Source organism: Rhamphochromis longiceps, linkage group LG12 (genome assembly GCF_057381845.1).
Source record: "Rhamphochromis longiceps isolate RC_006_pf linkage group LG12, R_longiceps_female_GT1.1, whole genome shotgun sequence".
NCBI lineage: Eukaryota > Metazoa > Chordata > Actinopteri > Cichliformes > Cichlidae > Rhamphochromis > Rhamphochromis longiceps.
The window spans coordinates 35,503,126-35,530,380 of NC_140568.1; the positions used below are offsets into that span (position 1 = coordinate 35,503,126).

Genomic DNA, 27,255 nt, shown 5'->3' on the forward strand with positions numbered 1-27,255 from the left:
TGGAGGGTAACAAGCAGCAAGATAGTTTAAATTACAGTGATAGCGGAAACTGCCAAAAACCCATTTAGGAAGGAAAGAAATAAGTGATAATTTGGTTGCTAAACATTTTTTTATGAGGAGAAGTAAACTAATAATTGACCAGAACGACTGCACACGCATATTACACTGCTACTGCAGAAACTAAAATAAAAATAAGCTGTTTACAAACATTAGGTTTATTTAAAATATGGTATAAATAAATATGACACTTCTGTTACATGGCAAGTTACACAACTGAGTCGAGACTAGCATAAAATAAAAGGACAATTCTCTTCAGTATAAAATAATTTCATGCCAATGGTAATTTTATCTGACCGCAGTCTCATCCCCCAGAGCAGTACCATTCATTTACAGCAGTTACATTACAGTGTACACCAGACGTATTCAATAATTTGACCACATAAGTTAGAACTGGTTTATCAGTGATAAATAATAATTATATATCGTTCAAGGACCCATTTCAGTCACAGAAAATCTGCTCTTTTTCTAGGAAAGCCCTGTCAGCAGCTGTAGTACAGTGACGTTTTGTACACAAAAGTCACTCCTCAATAAAAAGCAAACATGCTACACCTCAGGTGAGTTGTAGATCAATGAGCCTATTAATAAATTATAGAATAATCCTTGTGTTTTATATTTAATAACTGAGGTAAAGATGTGAAGAGTAAGAGTAGAGTTGTATAATTTAAAAGATTTCTACCTTGATTTTTTTGTATGCACTTCTTTAAATATAAAAATACTGGAAAGAGTAAAATAAAATTACATCATTTAACCAAATGTGTTATCAATGACTTGATCGGGTCTATGAAGAGAGTGGTACAAAGCCATGCTGGGAAACATTTCGGGCAGATTTTCCTTTATGTTATGTCCCATAATTTTAAATGGACCTCAGTTATCAACAACACATGTAACCCTCAATAAAGGTGAATGACAAACTTCCTGAGTTTACAACATTTCTAAACTATAATATCTACACAAAATCTGCACAATCAGTTGAAATGCCAGTGTCAGTCTTAGTAATTCACAGTTATTAGAATCATCTTCCACTCTGCTGTTCATAACTCTTAATGGGAGAAACTGCAACATGCATGAGGACATTGTTGGTTACATATACATGAGGCACAAACATTGTTTATAATTCTCTACAATTACCACTTTGTAAATGCTCTAGTGAACAGATTCTGTCCCACTAACTGAATGTGCAGCAGTGGTTGTGGTGATGGACAATGAGTTAATGAGCTGTCCTGCTTCTGATAAATATATCGCAAAGGACGTTTCACATCCAGCAGACACAGAATATTGTTATCACCTTGTTGGGACAGCATTTAAGGGCATGTTTTAACTCTTGTTTAGCTCTTTACAAAAACTCTTGAAATTTTCCTTGCTAAATTATTCTCCTTCTGCCAACCCAAGATGGTTGCTGACTGGTCTCTAGGCCCGTGTGACTGGGACTGTAGCTATTGGATTCAAGGTAACAGCCAGCAACCATTCGACAACCAGCTAGGGAACAAATATTTTTCCTTTGCAGCCTGTGTGACTAGGGCCTTATTCATTTCATCATATTGCGTCATACATCCAAAATGGTGAACAAGTTATTGTCACACCGTCAGTGGTCATGTAACTCTAAAACCTGAATAGTGACAACTTCTGCTATAAAAGATCATACCCAGTATTGATTCTTCTGCAAAGTGGGAGTAGCGGTTCTAATCATTTGACATGATGTAACAGGGGAGCCATTACTCCATGAACTTACAACCATGTTTGAATCTATTGCGTTATAAGTTGTGCCCTGGTTTGGTGTCAATAACCGATCAAGCACTGGGCTGCCTGGGCAGTTATGGTTTAGAGGAGTGACAGTCACAGTGGGAACTGCTGGGCTCCTTTGGGTTTGGCCTTGGTAAGATGAACTGTTTGGAAGACCGGTGGATGTTTGCTCCTGTGCTGTAGCAGTGCTCTGCTTTCTTTGCCTGTGGTGTCGAAGAAAGACAACCAGCACCACAAAGATGATTACAAGCAGCAGCAGAGCAAGCAGTGGTAAGATAATCAGGAGTGGATTAGACGTTTTTTGAGGGTAGGACTCGACACGAACTGGTGTGTTTTTGAAGAGAAACTCCTCTGTTTGAGATGGTTTGCCCAGAGTTGTACCAAAAACGCTAGTTCTGTTGGAGTTTCCCCAGCGGTTGCGTCCTCTGAACTTTTGCTGGTTTATGCTTGGTTGTTGGGTGGAGAGGAAAACTGTAGACAGGACTGGAAAAGCAGTCTTGATTGATGCCTGAGGCACAGATGATGTAGCTGAAACAGGACTCTTTGTGGGTGGAAAAAATGCTGGATCATATGGCACAACTGTAAAATGTAATTCCCCTTTAGCAGGTTGGACGCTATCAGCTTTCAGAACAAATACTACTGAATCGTTTAGCTCTTCAACTCCAGTCATGTTAGCATTCAGCTCTAGGGCTACCTTCGCCTGCATGATCTCTTGAAAGGTGAAGGACTCCACTGGGATAGCTTTTATGGTCATTTTTAATTTTGGTCGAACCACTTTCCCATACCTAGGATGGGATAATACTTCAAAGACGGGGTCACTGTCACTTATATTAGCCAGTTCAGATGCATTGAGAAAGTTTACATTGAATTTGACCGTAATCCCATTGGGAATCCTTAAACCTTTACCAGTCTGGAGTAAAGGTTTCACAGTTATGTTAAGCACTTGGTCAGTCAGATTTGCCTCTGAAGTGAAAGCAGTGAACTCAAAGCTGTCTTCGACAGAAGAAAGGGAGATCATATGGTAGGACAACCTTCCTGTCTGGAGATCTTCCTGGTCAAACAGCGTAACCTCTCGGTTGTCTCTCAAAAGTTTGCCAAATCTCAGAGGCCTTGTAATCTGGTAGTAAACTGTGACATTTTTCCCATTGGTCTCAGCAGCAACGTTGTCCTCGGTCAGAGATACTAAAGTCCTACCTTGCTGGAGTTCTAATCCAGTATTTTTGACAAGAGTGATGGTAATTTCTGACACTTCTAGGTTAAAGAGTTTGTATATTGGTTTATGATAGCCATCTGTAACACTGAAGTAGAACGCTCCAGAGACAGAACTTCCATCATGGACGAAACAGACACTTCTGTTATTGATTTGAGCTTGGGTAAAGGCCACTATTGACTCATTCAAACTTCCTTTGAGAGCCAAGTAACCATTGCTTGGCTTGCTTATCACGGAGAACTTAATATCATCAGGAGGATTGTCCAAGTCTTCAATTTTGAGATTTTCTGGCCCAAGGGCTATTGTATCTCCTTGTACCACCTTCAGACTTGGAGCTTTGGTTTTTAGCAAAGGTGGCTGGTCATTCACAGGGATGACTGTAATATTAAAATGCTCCACAACAACATCACTGTCATCTTCAGGGCGTTGCGCAGTTTTTCCCTTAGGATTAAGCCAAGCGCTGAATATAAAAGAATCCTGAGTTGTCTCCGAGTTGTCGTGTTTATAGGTGATACCATATTTTTTAATAATGAATTGTGAGAAATTAGGTTTCTCCTTGGTTAGGTTTCTCTCACCAACCACGATGACACCATGTTGAGGCAGAGATGTTACCTGAAACCACACCTCATAGGAGCTACGCTGAGGTGTAGGCAGCTTGGACATCAGGTTAGTGGCATCGAGCTTGGACTCGTCAATGATGACACTCTCCCCTTCTGTCACCTCAGCACCTGTCACCAAGCAAACTTCAATTAGTCAGTCCCAACAATGTGCTAATGTTAGTGCCATCATCTACAGTTTTAAGAGTTTGAGAGGTGGGTCCTAGGAGAAAGCACACCTGCCACTTGACTAATTGTTTTAAAAAAGGAGGGCTTGGTAGCTAATATTCTCTTGCTTCTCCCCAGCAGGTAAGCGTGTGGCTTGTCTGGGTGTTTTTCTGGTTTACTTTTCTTTCTTTTAAACACTTAGGCACTGACTTTTTCTCCTCCCACTTTCATTTAATTAAACAAATGTTGGTTCTCTTAAACTCTGTTATCTGTGCCGTCTCCCAATTTCATCTGAATTTTACACCGGTTCAGAACACACATATTGTAAGGATGCTCACATGATGAAGTTAATTTTTTTTTTTTACCTCAAAGCAGCAGCGTGTCTGACCAGAGCTGCTAACACAGCTGTAGAGTCATATTCATACCTGTGTTTGCAAGCAGGATTGTGTTGTGTTCGGGTCCAGTATTCTCATATGAGATGTCAAATCTGAAGGTCAGACTGTCCACTGAAGCAGGTGGTGATGCTACAGAGAAGGTCATCGAGTCCATGGCTTCCCAGCCAACTGACTCAACAGGAGTTTGAATGTAAAAAACCTCTTTCCTGTCCACCTGTGGTACACACACACTCCAAAGAGTCAGGCAAGCCAAGTTACAAAAGAAATGTACATCTATGAAGTTACTGAAATCAGCCATCCTCAAAATGAACATAATCAACTGTGTAATCTGTGCAGCGGCCTCATTCTTAAAGATGTTTCTGCAGTCTGCATAATATTTATTCATTACTTTAAATCTGCTCTGCTCAGCGGTAAATATAGGACAACCATCACAACTGTGTCTGTGTCACATAATAATCCACCAGTAATAATTGATTACATAAAAGCATTACATGTTTTATTCATACAGAGGAAATCTGGCAGTGTTCCACATCAGCGGAGAAAGCCTATTGTTTAGTCTTTCTCTGTTTCATATTACATAGCACATAAGGGTGATAAGTATGGGCATGACCTCTGGCTCCTCACACTTACCATATCTTGTGTGAAAGTGGAGATGTCTGCTGTTGAATTATTAGGCTGCCTCATCACCAGACGCCCCAGTTTAGGATGCCGTGTCACACTGAATGTTATTACACGGTTTGAGGTGTTGCTCATGTCATTGGTCACTGCTTGTAAATACTCATTTGTGATTGGTCTCGAAGAGCCTGTACAGAAATGAGAAATTAAATAAGAATAGTAGCTTTACTGATAAAGTGGCCTGCTTCAGCATCCGTCAACAAAAAGATTGTTTTATTGAATTGAGTATCAAGTTAGCTGAAACCACGCAGTTAAAACCTTTTTTTCTACATTTTGTAAGTTTTCCCCTTTGAATGCGTTCCACATCTTTTTGACTCCAAATTATGCAAAACAAGGTCTGGAATAGACCGATGAGATTCCTTTGATGTGTCAAATTAAAGCAGCACTGCAGACATCAGAGACATTTTTACAGCACATCCAACTGCAGTGCGGGTGTTACATAAAATCCAAACAAGAATTTAAAAGTAGATCGGCTCCTTGCAGACGTAAATCTTCCGCTCGGGGAAAATGTAAAAAGAAGTGTCCACTGAGAGTAATAGGTGACTTCTAAGGAATTCTTTCTTCTTAAGATGGATTACATAGATTTCCACAGTCCTCCTGTCACTGTGGATATTGTTGGGATCCTAAAAGTCTGGTGATGAATGATGGAAATCAAAGATAGAGAGACAGAGGGGTGAAAGCACAGTGTAACCCATTCATCACTTTTTTTAAGCAGTGCTCCCACCATCCATATCTATCATGGGAAATTTCCTGCCTGGAAGAAGAGAGAGCAACAAGTTTCTTATCTTTTAACGACAAAAAACAAGCTTCTAATAATATCCAGTATTCCCACCATTAAGTAACTGTATCGGCCAATTAGATAATTAGCTTTGTGTACTAAAATAAAAGTGTAAATGTCTTTACTGGCACTACGACTATCCGTAAGAATGCTTTCAGGTAAATGTGGTTTCTAAATTCAGCATTTGCAACCATTTAGCAAGAAGTGTTTGCACAGTTTCCCAGAAAGCACCAAGACATTTAAGGTGTCTGTGAGGAAAGAGGAAAAATAAATAAATCTATCTTCCCTCCACACTGTGAAAGTGTTTCATGTCACCCCTCACCCCATCAAAACCCTTCATTGTCAGTTAAAGCTCCCATCCCGCCCTTTCTGTATCTCACTCTCTCTCTCCGGCTTGCCTGGCACGAAGCACAAACAGGGCTGTCTCAGGCAGACAGTGGCACAGCTTTTCAAGTACCCACTCACCCTGTGGCTGGGAAGCTCAGCAGAGCGTGCCAGTTGGCTGTATTCTATCCTCACCATATCCGTTCCTTCTAATTCACACTGAAAATCTCCACCACTGACAGACTACTGAAAATCTCAGAAAACTAAACATGTTTGCAGACACAGTTAACACCCAGCTGGCCTATTTTTATCTCCAAAATATTAACAGTAAAAAATATCAAAACATTAGGACATGGCAAAAGCTGATTCACTGGTCTGGTATTCGGGGATAAAAGTGCTTGCTGCAGCTGTTGTAGATGTGCTGAATTATTTAACTAAAGGAATTCAGTGGTGTTTGGTAGCGGTCAGGCTGAGCATACAAGCAAATTTTGATGCAAAATACAGTTAAGTAGAGACTGATGGTGTCAGAAACAGTTAATGTTTCATAGAAAAAAAATTCCCCACCCCCAAAAAAATCCTAAAATAAAAAGAGGAAACCAATACTGTGCTCATGGTTCTTACTAGTACCACAGAAAACTTGTATGAGTTGATGACTGAGGCGAATAAAAATATGCCGTTTCAGTTCTTTTCAGGAAGCAGCTGTACACTTGATCATGACACAAATACTTTTAAAAAACCTCATATTATTAGAAGGGAAAATAAAACAATGGGAAGCATAGTTAGTAGTTTAGACTCAAGTCTTTTTGTTTCTTGCTGTCAACAAATCATGTGAAAAAAAAGCTATTTGGTTTTAACCACGGCCAGATGAAGCTCATTACTTCTGTCAAGGAGGTGATACAGCTGGTTTTGGTTTGTTTGTTAGGAGGATGACCCAGAAACTTATGGATGGATTTGATCTAAACCTAGATCCAGATCCAAGGATTTCTGGAAGAATTCCTTACTGATGCAAGGAGGGTAAAATTCAACATTTAGCATAACATTTAATAGAATTTAATATTTTTGTAAAACACATCAAAGTTACATAAGACAACAGCTCAGTTCAAGAAAATATCAAAATAACCTCAATCCAGATTTGCTTCTGGATCAAGGGAGTTGCTTCGTGTAAAGAGTGAAGGGACTTTTCTTGCTTGGTGGAAGTATGCAGTGAGACCACATACTGGTTCACTGTTCCACTGAGCTCCATTATTCTCAAAAATAACACAGCACTGATGTACAAATCTGGGTCTGCTTTTCTTTTAGAATTGCACTGTTCGTAAGTTTTAGGAAATCTTAAAGTCAGATATTTCATACCCTTTGTCTGAGAGCTGAGCACCAAGGAAGAGGGAAGAGGACAAATATTAAAAAATAAACAAATAGTTTTTTTTTTAACAGTATTAAAAATATATAGCCAGTTTTAGACTTTAATAATCACAAGCTTCTCAAAGAACAGGTTTACCTGGAAAGACCTTTAGTGGTTGACTCTTCTCCAAACTGAGAGCTAGGGCTTTAGCAGTAATACTGAAGATTTGTCTGGGAGTGAAGTTCACACCATCATTGGCCTGGAAGTTGAATCCTCCTGACATAGCACCTGGAAACATAATTAAACAAAACACTAATATTAACAGATCAAAGGATAAGTGGCATTTCCTTTATTCAAGAAAAAACAGCCTTCATTTAGTTTTGTATGTACAAGTTTTTACTTTATTCTTGGCACAGACATATAAAAGAGCTCAAGAAAATGTAACAATTCCAAACGTCTAAGTAACCTCTGAGTATAGAACATAAATATTATAATGTACGTGTGGGTACACGCATGTAAAAAGAACACTTTCTTTTAGTCTTGCACGCTGTTATGACAAGCTTTCATGGTGGCACAAAACAAAGAAAAAGGTAGATAAAAATCAAAACAGTAAGCAGAACCCTGATCTGAGTCACCATTAAATGTTGACAAAAGTTATTCACTACGTCACAGCAGTTCCAGACTATCAAGTATTATCACCTCCAATCTGACTTTCAGCCCACTTGGCCGGTCTCATTTATGCAATCAAGCCAATGGATAAGAAAGAAGGTTGCACACCGTTCCTACAGATTACTCTAATTCACAGAGAAACTGGAGAGAACATCAAACTGTAGCAATTGCTAACAGCACCTTCTAGTGGGTACAAAAAGGAATGGCAAAAATAAAAGATTTAAAAATATTTGGAATTATTTCATTTAAACCATGCAAGAGAATGAAAAGAATATAATATATCACAGTATATCTGCTGAATACCCTATAGCAACAGAAACTACTCCAGTGTCCATCACAGAACATTAGCTTTTGTTTGGAAATTTCCAGTTTAGAGTATCGACTCTGGGTTGAGTTACTTCTAGAACATGAAGGACCTGAAACTGTACTTGTTTAGACCTTGAGCTTGTATTGCCTATGAGCTAAATATTGTGTTCACTCATTCTTAGTGTATGACCTTTATATTTGTGTGTGAGTTTGTGTTTAAAAACACAATTTTAATACAAAATGTTCCTTTTAACTGATGAAATAGAACCTGATTAAAGACTATACAAATTAATTTGGGCAGCAGACTATAAAAAATTACATACTGAATAATATTATGATGGTAATCTGGCTGAATAATTATTAATTACATTCCTGTTTGGTAGTTAGCATTTATCAAAATTATTTTAATATGAAATTGGCTGGACAAAGTTTGCTATTTCTAGTTAAATATTTAAATAATTCAAATTAAAATATTAAATTCAGTAGTCCTCTCTCTGATATAGCATGGAAAATACATTTACCTTTGTGAACAAACACCAGCTGCCCCTGGTCTATGTGGGCCTGGGTGAAGTTGAGCACTGCCTTCATCGGGGCGCTCTTCAGGGCCAGGTGTCCATTGCTGGGTGGAGTCACCATGAAGTGGAGCTCCTCTGGTGGTGTGTCTTGGTCCTGCACACTCAGATCATCCAAAGTGATTTCTGTCACTGAGGACACCCACACCTGGACAGGGGGCAGACAAGGACAGAGCAGAGACCATCTGACCTCAAGGAATCTACAAGATTTTGTTTGACAGGGCTCATAATGTAGAGGCTCACAGTGCATGACAGCTAAACCCAAGTTTGACATTTATTGTGGTATTTGGAATAAAAAGCTGCCACATCTGATCATGAAACTGGGGCACAAAACTTGCTAAAATAAAGCTTATTTACATTTGTAAATGCCAATCTTTTCCCATTTAATCTAGGCAGTGTAGAAGAAGTATGCAGTACAAAGTCTGTAAGGTAGAGCAAAATTATGTGCCATTTTATGAATTAAAAGTATCTGCACCACAGCTAAGCTACACCTACTTTCTGCAAAAATATAATAGCATACAAATGAAATAAAAGCCAGGCACATAAAAGACCACAGAATTAGCTCATGTGTTCCTGTCATTCATTAGCTAATGCAACTGACAAAGATGCTTTGAGTGCGAATCCAGCTATAAGGCTATTTCACAGGCTTTCTTCTTCTTTCTTTTGTCTTGCTTCTGTGCAACATAACATCCACAGAAGGACTGCTACAAAAAATGTTCTAACTCAGGCAAATATAGGTGGTAATACAATAAAAACCTCAGGAAAACTGTCACTCAAACCAAGGACATTTCAAGACTAAATATAGCCATGTAAACTTTATACACAGTTAGGTGTTCTGCAGAGTGTTGGTTTGGTACAGTGAAGTATTGCTTCCATGTAAATTCAAAAGCTCAAGGCTAACACGAAGAAACAGAGGATCTCATTCACACACAGAACACGAAACTACTGAACCGTGCAGACACTTGACAACAAAAGATGAGCTTCTACAGTCCAGTCCAGAAGAACGATTGCATAACAAGCAATTGTTGTTAGGACAGGTTGTCATTCCACAGTAATTAATGCAATGTTGTGATCAGAATGATGTGAATGTATGGCCTGTAAAATGCGATGAACTGCACAAACCTTTTCCTTGTAAGACATTTTGAGCTGTCAAAGAACACGTGTCACATATGATATTAACAACACCTCTGCTTTTATAACATGTCAGGTCACCAGCAGCAGCAATAACAGATCCCTGAAACTGAAGCAGCTCAAAGGAATACAGCCATCATTAATTCTATTAACATCTGTGCTTTTTATATTGGCACAAACCTGTCTTCTGTGATGAGAAGATCAATGCCAGCAATATTAAAGATGATAATTGTGTTGTGTGTACTTCCTAGGACAAAAATAAATTTTATTTTTATTTAGTCTTGTGTCAAATGCTACAAAAAGAAAATCATAAAACGATGATTTTATGAAATTAAATGTTATCTTGTTATTCCCTAAACATTCATGACTGTAAAAGTCCGTATAGATTACCTATAAGTAAAAGGTTTAAACATTCCGCTGATACAAACTAGGGTTGGGTGTTTTTTTTATTATTTTCCCACTGGCCACCCTCAGTCTAATAACCAGCAGTGGCTGATACATCTGGGTAGGTGTGTTCAGGGTGCACAGCCTGTATCTTTTGGTAATGGTGGAAAAACTAGTCCCTTGTAAGTAAGCTTGCTTATCCAAAGTTTCAGGATAGCTTGCAAGCTCAGAAATTTGTCAGAGGTTGGTGCTTTGTTCTATACCAGCAGTCCTCAACCCCCGGGCCACAGACCAGTACCGGGCTGCGAGAGTTGAGGCTCGGGTGTTTATCGTTAACTTGGTTTCCCTGGGTCTTTTCCCGTGTTGTAGTTGTGTGTCTTATTTTGAAAGAAATATTTATGCGTTACCATACCGACCAGAGAGCATTAAGGGGTAGAGAGGAGGATGCTACTCTGAAATGTTGTTGGCGCATTTCAGGAGGATGCCGCTAATAAAGTTACACAATTACACAGTGAATTCGCATTTATTATTATATTTACAAAATACCACAGTTTTTGTCTTGGCTGTATCATTTTATTTTGTTGTATTTTTCTGTGACGCCTTAAAGGCCAATCCGTGAAAACATTGTCTGACATTAAACTGGTCTGTGGCGCAAAAAAGGTTGGGGACTGCAGTTCTATAATATCTAGCATCAACCCTAAAATGCCAGATCTCCATAGCAGTGTTTGTGTTCAACCATCTACTTTAGCTCAACACACTGGGGTGCCATGGAGCTATTGGGCAATTGTGTTGAACTTGTTTGTTTACAGAGCTGAATCTTTAATGACAGAGCACAAAAATAGGCCAAACAAAATGTCAAAAATCATCCAATACAACAGTTTCAAAAAGAAAACAGATTATAGCTAAACTGTATATTAACAACAGAATCAGTAAATAGCAGTGCTGACAAACTCACTGCCCACTTTGTTTGGGACACCTCCTCAACTTCTCCCTAACATAAATATTTAATCAACTTATCATACGGCAACAACTCTGCATTTAGGTTTATACATGGTCAAGAAAACCTGATTTAAGTGACTCTAAATGTGTATTTCAAAAACTGTTGAACACTGGGATTTTCTCAGAGAATGGTCATTAAGAAAGAAAATATTCAGTGAGCAACAGTTCTCTGGGTGGAAAGCCCATGTTGATGTCAGAAGATTGGAGTGATGAGTCTTGATTTCTGCAGCAACGTTTAGATAACAGGGCCAGAATTTGGTGTCATTAAAGAATGAATCCATTCTGACTTGTACCAACAAGTATGGTAGGTGATGATGCTGTAATGGTAATGGGGATATTTTCTTAGCACACTTTGGACTCGTTAGGTACAAATGAGCATCATTTAAACACCACATGTCCATCTCTTAATAGCTACAGTGTACCCATTTTCTCATGACTGCTTCCAGCAGGATAACGCACCATGACACAAAGCTCCTATCGCATCAAATGTGAAAATTACTACTAGTACTAGAAAACTGTCAGCGAGTATCTACATAACTCTATACGGACCAAGATTCATACTTTTAGCTTTTGGTATGAATGCTGAGAACCAAACAACCAAAGCTGAGCCAGAAAGTAAAAACATTAATTTTAGGGGCAGTGGATAGTAGTGGATTCATTATTTACCACGTAATTATTAATCAGTAAACAACTTACCGTGAAGACATCACTTCACCTTGCACTACTGTCTGTTCAGCTGAGATGCTAAAAATGCTACACGTGATGCACACTCTTCCAAACTTGAGTTTCTATAAATTGTTTTTTTCAAATCACACAAACTACATGATCACAGCATTTCTAAATGAGTTAAAAAAAAAAAAAAGAAAGAAAAAAAAAAAAGTTATGTTTCTACTTAATCAACAGATATAACGTTCTAAAAAGAGAACAAGTAAACACTTCCTGTTAAAAAATATTTTTTGTATGTTTTACAGAATTAAGTTTCATCATGTGCTTTTTTGTGTTGAAGGTGTGATCACTGTTGTTTTCACACACTTACCGAGCAGACTCTTGTTTATTGGCAGGTTTGTGCTTGGTGAAAGGTGGGCAAAGTGAACAATTATCACAGTTTGCAGAAGAGAGAATTTTGAACAAGAGTGAAACAAAAAAAGAAAGAAAAACAAAAAGAAAAAAAATGCATTCCTTACTTTAAAAATATAGAACTAAATATGTCAAGTTGGATCTGAACTTAAATAAAACACTAAACACTGGTGAATGGACCTGAAAAGCTCAAATGATAATTAGCAATGAGCTGGCCTTATACTTTAAATTGTTACATTATTTAAATGGATCATAATGTATACCAATCAAATAGAAGCCTCTGGAATGGGACAACACACACTCCACATCAGCCCTGCAGCAGAACATCTTAGGTGAGTGTGCGTTCTTCTGGTGTGAAATGACTCCACCTCCAATAATCCCCTATTTAACAGGAAGTCACAGCAGGACTGATGAACAGCACACATGAGATATGATAGACCTCATGCTGCTGCTTATCAGGCTACAGCTTTAGTAATAGAGATGACAGATTAGACAAATTTATTTGAGTCATTAGTGCAAAACCTAAACTGCTTGATGCTTCTTTTTAACATGTTTTTAATAAGATGTCTTCTTTTATTTAATCATGTGTCTGTCTTAGCCTTTATTCTCTTGGCAAGTTCAAAAGGTGGAATGCTGCACTATGAGAAAGAGTCCTCACAACTCAGTGCAGCATCGCCATGAACAATACTGGTTTCAGTTACACAAGATATTTTCAAGAAACAATTGTTGGTCTTTATTTCTGTAAATAAAGAGTTGAAATGTGGCAAAAGGAGTAGGGGCTATGACCTGTAGCAAACAGCCAGCAGCTAATGTCACATCGGGTACACATTTACCATGTGATATGTGCCCTAACCACTCAGCCACCATCTCTCTCTCTCTGGAAATACTGGAGTATTTCCAAGGGCAGGTAACGTGTACTGATAATTCCAGCTTGCAAAAAGAAATATAGCAAGTCTTTTTAAAAAACTGAAACAGAGAATGTAATATTTGCATAAAAAGTGTTTTTTCTAAAATAATTCAAATGCATATACACACATGATTGCAAGAAAAAAGTTCACTCTCTTAAAATCATGTGCAGGGCATTTTTAAGACCAATGATTAGAGGTAAGACAGGGCCACCTTGTGGCCACTGATGAATCAGCTCCCTAGACTTAAAAGCCTTGACCTCCAACTTAACACATATTTAAAAAAGAAAAAAGAAAAGAAAAAATGGCTCATTTGATTTAAATTTAACAGAGCACACATGCAGATCAGTTTGTCAGTCAACATCACCAAAATGTAAAACTTGCCAGCTACTCTTTAGCACAGTAAATGTTAGAAGTTGCTCCTCTCTGTGTCTGCAGGATCCCAGAGGAATTTGAGGCATTTGGGGCACAGACTACAAAGACCTATACTTCAAACTCTCCTTACAGCTGGATCTCCTCCAACTCCAGCCAGAGTTGTATTTGTATTACAGAGTAGCACAAGACAGCACTGCTCAGCAAATATACACAAAAGACAACTTGTTTAATTTATAAGTATAGATATGTATAACATATCTGAGTAGGGATTGCTTTTCACATACAGTATACTAAACATATATTAAATAACCAGAACATTTTCCTTTGGTAAGAAAAGGACAAAAATAAAGGTGAAGTAGAGCAAAAGTGGACCAAAATGAGGCAGCGTGGTCACAATGTTTACCATTTTTAAACACTCAACACTTGAATATTGTTGAACAGATTTTATTTATGGAAATTTATTTTCACCATTGGATCTACTGTCTCTGTAATGCTCGGAAATAATCCTTGACTTAATTAAAAGTTTTTATAATAAGCCTAAGAAATCATTTCCAGCCACTCCAGATCCCCCAAAAATAGCAGCTCATTGTTCAAGTCATTGTGATATATCTCAATACTGGTTAGAGTTGTTTGAAAATTTAACTTCTGAACATCATACCAGACTTTCCTGCAAGTTCTTTTTATGCTTGATTTAAGTTGCTATTCTATGCTGCAAACCCCTATGGACCCTCTTCCACATAGCAAACATAGTTTCCCCCATCCACCCTGCCAGCCAGCCATGGCAACTTGTAACACTGCCCACATGACAGTAAGCTCTAGTGCCAGACCTCCTAGTAAAAAAAAAAGTGTCTGAAGTTTAAATATAGAGCAGACTCACCCTGAGGACCCTGTTGGTTATAATAACAGGAGGCTCGTCGTTGGCGGGTATAACCTGGATGTGCACCATCTGAGCTGCACTCTGCTTCCTCAAGCTCGTATCATTGGCCACCAAAGTGAAATTGTCAGCTAAGGTTTCACTGCTGTCGTGGACGTAGTAAATGAACTCATGCTCCACCTGAATAATGATCACAGAAAGGATAGACTGGCATAGCAAAGGGTCTTCCAAAACACAGCAGTGCATAAAACTACCTTATGATGCTTAGGTCACAATCTCTTCTCTTGCATATAATTTCCACATGATAATAATGTGAAACCTCTCAGAAAATACTTAAGGGCATAATGACAAGATTAAAAAAAAAAACTAGGAAAATGATGATATTCCTATTGGGATAGGGTGGGAAAGATTTTTCTTTAAAGCATTTAATGAGAACCAAATCGAAGGTTACGAAGGTTACTTAAAATAATTAGTCCAGTCAATTAATGAGTAATTGATGGATGCATCCTCTAAATTCTAAACACTTGATGCAAACAAAAAAAACCAAACAAAAAAAATAAAATAAATGTCACTGCGACACTAAATCAAAGCAGTTTTATACCCACCCAACTGCCAGTCTAATGCTATTTTCTGTGGTAACTGTAAGAGAGTTTGTCAGAATATCTCACCTGCCTCCTGGTGAAAGTGGTTATGGCCACACCAGGATGTCGTGAGTGCTCGATGTGACCATGCTGCGGGGGCTGAGTCAAATTATAAAAGAAGTTGATTCCCGAAAAGTGTCGATTGGTGACTTTGAGCACATCCTGCGTCAGTGCTTTGGCCGCACCTTCGTTCAGTGTGATATTGGAGACTTGAAGTGGGATGAGCAGGGGGATGATGTCTACAAACATTTTAATGTTAGTGACATCAGTGACCCCGTTGGTGGCATCAAGGATGAAGGTGTCGTTGACTTTGTTTGGCTCCACCTGCACATACTGAATGTTCCCGCTGTTGATGTCATTTTGGGTAAATGTGTTGACAGGGGACTGTTTGGTTCCGATGTAGCGCTCTTCCGCTTCAACAAAACGCCTGAGAAAGCCATAAGATGGGGCTACCTTTACGGTGAACACAATCTCAGATGGCAGGTTGTCCTCGTGGGTGACCTGCAAGAATCAGAAAACATTTGGTCCTTAAATTTGAAATGTCTCTTGTGTCACTGAGGTTTAGTTGTCGTGTGATTCTCAACAAAAACTGGCAAAATAGTAAAACATAAAAACAAAAACTGGTCAAAGATTTGTTTTAAGCCTTTCAGCAGCATACAAGCAGTTGATGTAATATTTCCTTCAATTCAGATTACGGTACTTATTTCACTCATTTATCAAAAAAAAACTTTAATTGAATGCTTCAAAGAAATTAAAGTTCTTTAAATGAAAATACTCACCTCTAGTTTAGTTTCATCAATCTTTGCTGGTTTTCCCTCTTCCACCAATAAAGTATCATGATGCTGTACAATGGGAGGTCTCTGATGACTTTCCAGGTAAACCTTCACATTGACCCTGCTTGTGAGCTGAAGACTTTTAGCTTTCACCGTTATGTTGAAATAGTCTGTCAGATATTTGCTGTCATTGTGCCGATAGCGGATCAGCCCTGCTTTTAAGTCAGCTTGTGTGAATGTCACAACGGTTGTTTCATTGCAGTAAAGACTTCCATGCTTTGGACCATCGTCTAACTTGAAGATAACCTCCTTGTCATCTCGGATGTCCAGATTTGACATTACACTATAATTGCTGGTGGAAAAGACCACTGAATGACCTTTCTGGACCAGCAGGCCGGTGTTATTGTCGACTTTCAAGAAAGGGTCATGTGCACTGATGTGTAAAAGGCCTGACACAAAATGTTTTCCATCGGAGACAAAAAGTACAAATCTGCCAGAGCTCACACCTTTGTGAATGAACAGCACCCGCTTTTCTTCCAAATCCTTCTGTCGAAACTGGAACAGCCGATAAGTGGTGTCATTTACCAGCACGAGGTCTCCCATTGGGATACCACGTCGAGTGTAAACCAATTGACCGTCATCAAAGTCAGAGTCGGCATCTTGATATTGCAGATCTTCTGTAGTGAGTAACTTCTGTCCATCCCTTACTACGTGGAAAACTTTATCAATTACACGTACTGGTTTTTGGTCATTTAGCAGCTGAATGGATATGTTAAAAACACTTTCCTTGGAGCCAGGTTCATCTTCTGCAATAAAAGGTTTGAATCCTTGGGTGGTGGAGGCTATGAAAGTGAATTCATCTTGAGTCGTTTCACTGTCATCATGGACATATATTATACGTTCCTCTAAAATATCTTTATTACTAAAGGTTAAGATGTTGTCATAGCTAGCATTGGAATTTGACTGACTTATACGGACTAGCTTTCCATGTTTTGGGCTGTTTATAACTGTATAAAACATATCCTTCGTGCTCAGAGTCTCTGCAAAGAGCTCATCTTTGGTGATAAGCTTACTTTCTCCCTCCTGAAGTGAGAGTCCTGCATTTCTAATAAACACGCTGTTAACATCAGCCTTAATAGAAAACTGAAAATCATAGTTCTGTGACTGAGCATGTTTAGAAACCAGATGAAATTTGAATCTGTCAGTTGTATCTTGGTAAGGTCTGTCAACTAGCTCGTAATGCACTTTTAGATCTGTTACATCTCTTTGGCTAAAGGTGGAGTTCTTCTTTAAGACTATGGTGTTGAGAAGTAATTTCCCTTTCTTTGGTGTAGTGAGAACCCGAAAATATAGGTCATCCTCTGAGAGAGTCACACCTTCAGTTGTGGCAAAAAGACACTCTGAGTTTAGTGTCACTTTCCTCACTTTATCCAAATCTATCATAGTGTTTCTCACCAGGTGGTACTTTACCCACTTCACAGTGATTGGGAACAAGATTTCAGTGGTTTCCCTTGCAGCCACATTAACTTTACACTTGAAGTAATCAGTGGGATTAGATGTCTGGATGTCTTGGAAAGTACTAACATATCTCAAGCGCTCCTTTTCTAAAAGCCTTTGTGAAAATGAATCAGTATGCCTCCATTCACCACTTGAGTGAAGTCTCTGGAGTTCTCCATACTGAGGTGGTTCAATGACATCGTATCGAATGTCTACAACCTGGTTCACAGCATTTGTTTGCAGAGCCAGCTGCTTTGAGCCAATAATAGCAGTTTCTCCTTGAATGATATCAAGGCCTGTGTTGTTAGCAATCTTATACTCGAGTGCTACAGCCATAATTCGTAAAACTACAGTGTTGCTGACCTTTTCCCCATCACTAACTCTCAGAACTATCCTTGAATTTCGAACCCCTGTGTGAACGTAGTATACCCTCAGTTCGTCTAAGTCTATATATGAAAATGAGGTCACTGCCTTGCCTGGGTTGCTTTCAACTTCCAAGTATCCTGCATCAGCATTCAAGTTCCCAAGTACAGAAAAGAAAAGGTCTGTGTAATTGCTGTCAATGTCTGTTGCCATCAAAACATCAGTGGTGAGGCGTTTCTTTGAGTTCTCCAGCAGAACAAAGAGATTTCCTTGAGGTAGACTCAACTCAGGTGCATCATTAGTGGATGTCACTGAAATATTGTAGCGGTACAGTTTGGTGCCCTTTAAATAATCAGGAACTTGCTTTCGACTACTAGAAAAAATTGAAAACATGAAGAAATCATCCGGTTCCTCTGAGCCTCCGTGGATGTACATTACTCGCTCATGCCAAAGGTCCAACATGCTGAAAGTATTCTCCTCTTGGTCCTGATCGACATCAAGCCTTATCTGACCTCGAAGTGGTTGCTCCTCTATCCGAAACATAATTTGAGACTGTCGAATGCCAAGTTTTCTAAAGTCCAAGAGAACCTTGATGTGTTTGGCTTCAAGAGATGCTCGACCACCCTCTTGGACTATAAGGTTCTTAAACTGCACAAAATTGAAACCATACCTTCTGTCCAAGCCCCATGCAAGTGTGGACATATCAATCGATGGTGTTGGTGTTATCAAGTGAAAAAGAGATCCTGGAGTATTTGTTGGATTCAAAGCAGTTGGTGGATCTGATTCTTTCTCTGGCTCACAACCAACTGATATATCTTTGGTGACTACAGCATTAGAGAGACCCATCTTAACTCTGTTAACTGCAATGTTCTTTAGACATCCTTTGAAGGAACCTCCCCTGGCACGCTTTCCAGATATAGAGACAAGCCCCATCTTTTTGACTTCAGATCTTGTGCCATCATCGATGCCTCCAACAAAAAGATAACCTTTAAGCTGGAGCGCTTTTGGGTGAGGGATAATGCCAGATTTCACCATCTCTCCATCAATAGTTAGTTCAAGGCTTTTGGAACTGAAATATAACTTGATGGAATGCCATTTTCTGTCATTGATGAGCGTGAGTGAACGAAGCTCAGTTTTGGTTTCACCTGTTCCAACAACAGCCACAAGCAAACCGTCCTGAATCTCCAGAGCCACAAACTTCTCCTCTCTGGCTGCATTGTACAGGATAATTCCCTCTTTAGCTGAAGTGTGCATAACACACTCAAATGCAGCCTCCTGCTCAGTAATCCAGGTTGGAAGAGAAATGTAAGCCCTCGAGCTGAAGAAACTGATAGGGTCCTCTTCAGTGGCAAAGAACTGGGGACTGCAGCCTAAAGACACTTCATGAACATTCTTGTATCCGGTATATGGTCTCAGTGATGACAGCAAGTCACGTTCATTGAAAAGTACATCATCCATGCAGCCTCGGAAGCAAACTGGGTCTCTGGGCAGGTAAGGTCTATCCAAGCCCCCTGAGCCTCCAACATAGAGACCATCTGTGTTGAGACTGTAATGGGGACCTGGCACCTTTACACTGCTGTGAGAGTTTGAGTCAACAGTAAGAGTGATGTTGAGCTGCACATGATGGACTTCCACATGGTGCCAGGCCAGATCGTTGAGATGGGTTCCCCGGTCTGATTCTAACATCTGCTCCCCCGATCCAAGATCCAATTTCAGCTGGGAGAAAGAACAAAAACAACTGGATTACAAAATATGATATTTTATAAAATATTATGCAAATGCACAGAGCAACTTAAGGAGGAAATTAAGTAAATTTAGGCTTATTATTACATAACAATAAAAAAGTATTTGCTCCCACCCTGATTTCTTTTTTAAATATTTGCTATACTTTAATGTTCCTGATCAAACAGTATTTTCTATTAGATAAATAGAATGCAGTTTTTAAATGAAAATCTTGATAATTTAAGGGGAAAAAATATTCAAACTTACATGGGCCTATGTTAAAAAATAATTGCATAATATAGCAGGACAATGATTGGAAGCATATTACCTCAGAAATAGCTAAAGAAAACAAAACTAAATAAAAAAAAACCCCTCTTCAATGTGGCTGAATTAACACAATTCGGCAAAGAAGAGTGGGCAAAAATTCCCCCAGAATGATGTGACTCATTGCCAGTTACTGCAAATGCTTGATTGTACTTTTTGCTGGCAAGGGTGGCACAACCAGTTATTAGGTTTAGGGGGCGATTACTTTATCACATATGGCTTGGATAGCTTTTTAAATAAAACCATTAATTAAAGACAGCATTATGCATTTACTCAGGCTATCTTTATCTAATATTAGATGACATCAAACATCTAAGTGTGACAAATATGCAAAAAAAAAAAGTTGGATGGGTATAAAATACTTTTTCTAACTTTTCACTTTTTCCAATACCCTTTAAAAAAAATATATCCCACATTAAATATGACTCATTGCTAGGAATGCTAGTAGTAGTATGCAGGTCCAGCATGTGGCTCCAGACCGATTACCTCAGGAAATACTGAATGCACTGCCATGAAAATTTGGTTTATGGTCCCCGAAGGTTGACACTACGGACTTCAGCGACTGTGAAGACCTATCAACTTTTCTCTAAGGACTTTATTTTATGTTTGTTTAGTTTAACACAGTTTGACATCACTGTGACACAAACACTTACAGCATATAAAGTCTTAACTTTAATGACCCAACAACAGATTGACAGAACAGAACCAACATTGTTGGTTCTTAAAACAAGGATCTTGATATATTTAGTGATATCCAGAATACTTTGGTAAATTGAACACCATCAGGAGTTTAACATAAATTAAACAGACATTCATGGATGAACTTTGATAACTTTAGTGACTCCTTAATTTTTTATCCAGTAATGCAAAACCACTTTTGTGCTCAAGTACATGTTATTTGGTATGATCATACAGAAAATATAATTTTAATACAATCTAAAATTGTTTATACAGTGGTACACATGTAAAATAATAATTCTTGAAATATTTTCATTGTACAAGCAAAAGTAGAGAACCCCGAAGGAGAAGCAAGATTTAAATTGCTTATTTTCCATGATGTCACCTGTGATTATAACAGTGAGCTTTGTCTGTCGTTTAAAGCAGGAAGAGCACTATTATCTTTTTGCCTTCAGCTATGTCCTCAGAGAATCACATCACCTTCTCAAACTAATGCACCATTTAGATGATGTGCTTGTCAAGGCTTGCTGTTCAGTCGCCACTATTCATGGACTGGTTTCCGGGAAGCGACGCTCATGCCTGACTCACACGAAATGAGACCCCAAGCCAGAGGAAAACTTGTGTGACGGAAGAAATAAAACAAAACAAAACCCTAAAATGGTAACCAGTGCCAGTTTATGAACACGGAGTTCACTCCTCGTGCTTACTAAGGTACAACTCTGCAACACAGTTGTCAGTGTGATTCATTCCCAGCAGCAAAAGTCTAACACAAATAGATGCTTAGTCACAGGGATTTCTCTAGTCTGAAGCAGAAAAGCTCTAATGCATATCTGATGACTTCCTATGTTTCCTATGAATGTGTCTACTTACAAAAAAGTCTTCTGGCAGTATATCTGTGCATTCTGTGTGCTGATTTAGCCTGGCAGGGCTGCTTACAAGATGCTTTAGAACAGGGGTGTCAAACTCAAATACACAGTGGGCCAAAATTCAAAATGAAACAAAGTCGCAGGCTAACATTAATATTTATTGAAAAAAAATTCTTCCTCCAGATATAAGAATGAATCTTTTCTTATGGACTCAAACAAGTTTAGCTGAAAAACTGAATATGGAACAAGCAAAGTTTAATACTAAACAATATATATATTAGCTGTATAATACCAGTAGGCCAGCTCTAATAGTAATTTGGTATGGCTTCGCGGGCCAAATGTAATTAGACTGCGGGCCAAATTTGGCCCGCGGGCCAGAGTTTGACACCTATGCTTTAGAAGCTATCTTCAATGGACATTTTGATTTACCTTTAAATTCTCCATGCAAAGCTTCTGTTACAGGACTTTAATGCTTGTGGCACAAGCTTATCTTTAATTACTAAATTCCTGTGTAAACCTACTGTACACCTACATTTTGATAAATACAAAATAAATCTCAAAAGGTGGCAGTGAATGCTATATTTAACCACATACAGCTTCCTTTTAATATAAAACTGTTGCTGAAACATGATATTTCATTGTTTTCCACTCCATTAATTAAGGCTCATTCTAGTATGAAATTCAGAACCCAGATAAACAGGAACCAATAAACTTTGTGAAATAATCATTATTACAATAACAGATTAGTGAAAAAAAATCTGTATGATACATGTTTGAATACATTTGACTTTCATTCACAGTTTACACAAATTTATTTATAAAAGCGTTTGATTTTGAACAGACTGAGCTTTGTAGGCTGAGTTTAAGAGGACAGCTCATGATTGAACAGAACAAAAGCCACTGGAGTGTAGATATATAAGTTTAAGATTAGACTGATGACAATATTTGAACAACAATGTTTAGGTCATTTAACTGTGCATACCTTCTATATTACATTACATTAGTTATTATACTGTAGAACATCAGGTAAAGAACAATACACTACTTAGAGATGGGATGACTAACTCATTCAATAGTTGCAATGACAAACAATTTTGTGATATTTCATGTTTTATTCTTGGACTCTACTATAGGTCTGCATGATTGATGGTTTAAAATAATCCATATTTATTACATATTGGGCTTTGGTGCCTTTGGTCCTTTGTTACATGGAAGCAGTTGGAAGTAGATTTTTGGGGGTATATCATGAAGAGCTATAAGAAGAGGGAATAAAACTGTCTGAAATGGGGAATTTAAAGGAGTCTGAAGTCTGAACTTTTGGCTCACAGAGATTACTTGCACATATATTGGCCTCATTACTTTGGCCATGTTTAATATGAGCATCCACAATTGTAACAGACGTGTGTTTCACTGTCATCCAGCCTCTCAATCATGTGGTTTGAGTGACTAATCTGTCCATGATCTCAAAAATCTTTCATCTCGTTGTGTTCACTGTGACAAGAAGTGACTGGTATGGCATTAAGACTCAGCTCACACCACACAGGCTTGTCAGCTTGTGTCAACGTGTTCAGAGACTGACACTGTCAACAGAGACAGAGCCACAGCTAATGGTGACGAATGTTTGTTTGTCCAAAATGCACATACATGTAGTCAGACACAAAAAGTAAAAACTGGATGTTGTGCATATAGCATACTGTGTGTGTGTGTGTGTGTGTGTGTGTGTGTGTGTGTGTGTGTGTGTGTGTGTGTGTGTGTGTGTGTGTGTGCGTGAACGTGTGAAATTATATGCCTGAACACATATGCTCATGTCCTGGAGCCATGGATGTACCCACCTGCAGGCGACCTGTGTGGAGCTCTAGTAAAAAGTAGTGGGTCTGTCCAGCGGCGAGAAACAGCAGGCCATTTGTGCTCGAGGTTCTGAAGCGAATGCGGAGCACGTTACGGTCGGACGACTGTCTCGCCTTGAGCTGTACAAAGCCGTCACCATAGAAGGAAGCTGCGAGAGGAAAAGGGATTGGAAAAAAAAACCTAGAGACTTAGAGGAAGAGTACATGTCCTCAATTTTGGTGTCTTTTTTCAGGCTAACTCACAATTATTTAAACTGAGACGAGTACAAGAGAGAACTGGGACAGGAAGTAGAGTAGCAGTGACTACAACAAACAGAGCAAGTCAAGTCAAGCATTGTGGTCTCAATATAGTCGACATGTGACATTTAGATATAAAAGCCAGCATAATTATCATCAAAGCTGTTCTTTACAAGTGAGCAGACTGTGTATAAGTGGGAAGGGCACACACAGAGCTTTACACCACACGCTGCGCACAAATTATACCTCACCTGATTTCAAAGACTTGTCAGATTCTCTGGATCTACTGAGTTTAGCCTTCGCGGTGGGCTAGTTACACTTAAAAGGCTCCATGCATTCAATTACAACAAGAATACAATTATTGTAGCTTTAAAGCTTTACCTATAGAATAATAACCACCTTTAAGACGAAACTAAACTCAAGCCTGCAGAACTGCAGGTTTATCTCTCGTTAGTAGCTGTAGGAGAAAGTTGTTCATGGTTTCTCTTAAATGTGTAGCAGTTACATATGTTGACTTTAATGCCATAACAGCAGTGTACCAACTGAGGCAGTGGATGTGGAGGAGGCTTGCGGGAAGTCCGTCATGTTCGGGCATGCCCTGCCCTAACAGGAACCTTCAACCTGAACATGAAAGGCTCTGACGTCCCCACATTGTCTGTGGCCCCATGTTCCAGAAACAGCGTGGCGGACGGACCCAGCTGTTTCTTCTACATCACCTCCCTGCCATTTCACATCACCCTGTAATCTGGGCTAACATGCTCTGAAGCGTTTTTGTCTGAGCCTCCATGCCCGGGCACCACCAGTTCAGTTTTTAATGAGCTCCAGAGTCCCCAGCATATTGAATGGTTAACAAACTGAAGAAATGTGCCCATTCTACATTTGATTTCCCCCCCCCCTCCCCCCTGCTGCTAATGAGCTAAAAGTGCTCAGTGGGGGAAGCTAGATAAAGTTAATGTCTGCTCATGCATTACTCCGCCTCCTAAAAGGGTTAATGCACTAATGTGCAGTTTGCTTAAACTGATCCACTCTGTGTGGACCGTGCAATATTTTCTTTTTAAGCAATTCGATCAGTTAAGCATGTTAATAAGCCCTTGAGGCACATTAAGATACAATAATCAATGAGAATGAATTTAAAATATAAACAACTAGAGAAAGGAAAACAAAATAAAACTTAGTTTGTATAACTGAGATGGAGCTTTAACACATCTAGGCCATACGTGCTGTTGCTTCATTTAGAAATTCTATACATAGATATATTTAAAATCATACACATTCTTATTTTGTTAACCTAAATTTATACAATTTTGGCTTGCTTCACATGTTAACAGCCAACTCTTATTTACTCCCCGCAAACAAAAGTCCAGACTTTAAGTGTCAACTAATGCTATTTTGTCAACCATGAGCTAAATCATCTGGTTAATATAATGTCTAGTAATTAAAAAAACACTTTTTCGTTTAACCAAAACAAACAACCACGATATACTTACTTATTATTTAATAGCTCAAAAGAAACTAAAATGATTGTCCCTATTGTGAAGCCAGAACTACGGTGGCCCCTAGAGACAAAGCACGTACAAGTTCCAAATAGCACGTACAAACTCCAAAACACTTACAAATTCCAAAGCACGCAGAAATTCCAAAGCTGAAATGAAATTAACTGACCAGTAACCAACCTAAGTTTGAAACCCTGTTTAGATGGAACTGTTAAATGTAGCTGGAAGTAAACAAAAACTGATATCCACAAAGGCATCCAGCCTTACTTATCTCTATTTATTTGTCCCGTGCCATTCATCTTCATGGTTCTGTGTACATAACAAGGAATAAGCACTTCCCAAAACTGTTCAAGAGGAATGCACGAACATTTTTCTCTTAAATTCACAAGGATGGACATGCATGCTCAATTGTATTTTAGCGTCATCAAGATGACGTTTAAGTCATATGACTGAAAGTCATGTTTGGTTAAAACAAAAGGGTCAGAACCTCCCCATCGCTGCATCTCCCAGTTTGCTTGTGAGGAAGTGGATTCTGGATCAGATGAAGAATGATGCCCCCCCCCCCCCAAAAAAAGTAAACAAGCATTCTGACATGACCAAAAGTTTGAATTTTTGAGGGAATGTTAATTAAAGAGCACTGCAGACTAACCAGAAAACAATTCCCATGTTTTGAATGTTGCTCTATAATCTAGATTTCAGCAGGGTTAGTTTCTGTGCATTAAGGACATTTTCTAAGAGATTTCACAAACTGCTTTTTCAACAACAAAGCCAGAGAACACCTAACAGTTAATTTTAGGGGCGACAGCAGTGCTTGTCACTGCCTGTGTGCTCAGTTTATACAACAAATCAGAAATGCAACTTGACTGAAGTGCCTGTTTGGGTTTTTTGTGGACTCTCTGTTGCCCTTGCTTGTTTCATAATGCAAAGACAGTAGAGATGAAAAAAAAAAAAGAAAACATCCAGAAATCCACTGAAGTAAGGCAAATATCTATACAGTAGTCATGTGCAAAGAAGGATATAGTAAGTGAGAGTCACTCTGAAATAATTCCTGAGGCCAAAGCCTGGATGAACTCTGAATTTAGATGACACATGTCTGGGATCAAATTATTCAAATGGGCTAAGGAATGCTCACATGAATGCAAATAATGTACAGCTAAACTGAAAATCACATCTCCCTCCCTTTAGGTCTCCTAAGGCAGCAACAACTGTCCATTTCTTTGAATTTAATTGAGTGTGTTACTGTCACAGTCTGATAGTTCTTCCACTGCAGTGGGCATCACAGTCCTATTTCTGCTGCTGTCTCTGATCATATCAGACTACTGTGGGCGTCCATACAGAAACAGATTATAAGAATGGGTGGGGGTTACTTAAATGAGAGGTATACTGATGTTTTCAGCTGAGTTAATATAAAGGTAATCACAGGGTTGTGCTGTTTAAAGACTAAACGAGCTGCTATTGTTGCTGGGAGTAATCGTGACACTGCAGCCAAAAGACCCTGCAGCCTACCCTCTATCACATCGTGTTTAATCCTGTTAAACTCAGGTCAACATTTTAGGACCTGTGATGCAGAGTAACGCAATATTATGTACCGAAATCCGTCAACAAATTATTGTTAAGTGATAATAAGCATTAGTGCTGTAGTTTATCACCGCCAACAAATATGGTGAACTGCACGCACAAGTACGAGGTATTTATAAACTGTTAATCACAGCCAGAGACTACAAACTAAAAACAGCGAAACAACTCTTCAAATTTAACAAGGGAAAGATTAAAACACCCTGCCACTGAACGCATCATTAAATAAATGTATCGCTGTCGTTTTCATTTGATAAAGTCAGAGAAGTTGCAGTTGTTACCTCCTGACGCCAAATGGACAAGAAGCGACCACCAAAGCAGACCACAGAGCCACAACTTCTTCTTCTGGGTGTTTTTCCCAACAGAGTCCATCTTCCTCGTCTCGGTAGAAACGCTAATGTTTAGCCGGCAGTGGAGTCACATATTTACAGACTGGTTTTCACTTCTTCGCGCTTCGCTAACGCGACATAAAGCGACTAGAAGCTGGTCGTCCGACCAGTCAGAGAATGTGTGCACTGCCCGGACAGTCAGCAGGAGATCCCGAACTGAAGCTCCAACTGACCCTCGCCAAACTCCGCCTCGTGCGCGTGCGTGCACGGGGAATTTCAAAATAAAAGCCAGGAGCGAGGGTAAACGCTGCAGGGTTATTCAAGCAAACGGCG

General features: G+C 39.0%; 1 protein-coding gene across 1 annotated transcript; it reads right to left on the reverse strand.

The window, feature by feature from the left end:
* On the reverse strand, nucleotides 1-27,147 carry cspg4ba (chondroitin sulfate proteoglycan 4ba). Its single transcript, XM_085426080.1, has 10 exons — nucleotides 26,875-27,147; nucleotides 23,274-23,437; nucleotides 15,998-19,567; nucleotides 15,246-15,719; nucleotides 14,581-14,757; nucleotides 8,782-8,980; nucleotides 7,442-7,573; nucleotides 4,800-4,972; nucleotides 4,200-4,383; nucleotides 1-3,738 (listed from the first exon to the last, which is right to left on the reverse strand). The coding sequence occupies exons 1-10, from the start codon at nucleotides 26,963-26,965 to the stop codon at nucleotides 1,697-1,699; spliced, it is 7,206 nt and encodes a 2,401-aa protein (XP_085282206.1). The 5' UTR covers nucleotides 26,966-27,147; the 3' UTR covers nucleotides 1-1,696.
* Between the last annotated feature and the right edge of the window lie 108 nt (nucleotides 27,148-27,255).

What these genes read in the sequence shown, in the direction of transcription:
- cspg4ba (XM_085426080.1), bottom strand. Translation starts at nt 26,965, where the DNA reads ATGGACTCTGTTGGGAAAAACACCCAGAAGAAGAAGTTGTGGCTCTGT. An exon ending in GCTGGTGTTTGTTCACAAAG is followed by an intron (nt 7,574 to 8,781) that starts GTAAATGTATTT and finishes TTATGTTTCCAG; the next exon opens with GTGCTATGTCAGGAGGATTC. An exon ending in CCACTTTCACACAAGATATG is followed by an intron (nt 4,384 to 4,799) that starts GTAAGTGTGAGG and finishes TGTGTACCACAG; the next exon opens with GTGGACAGGAAAGAGGTTTT.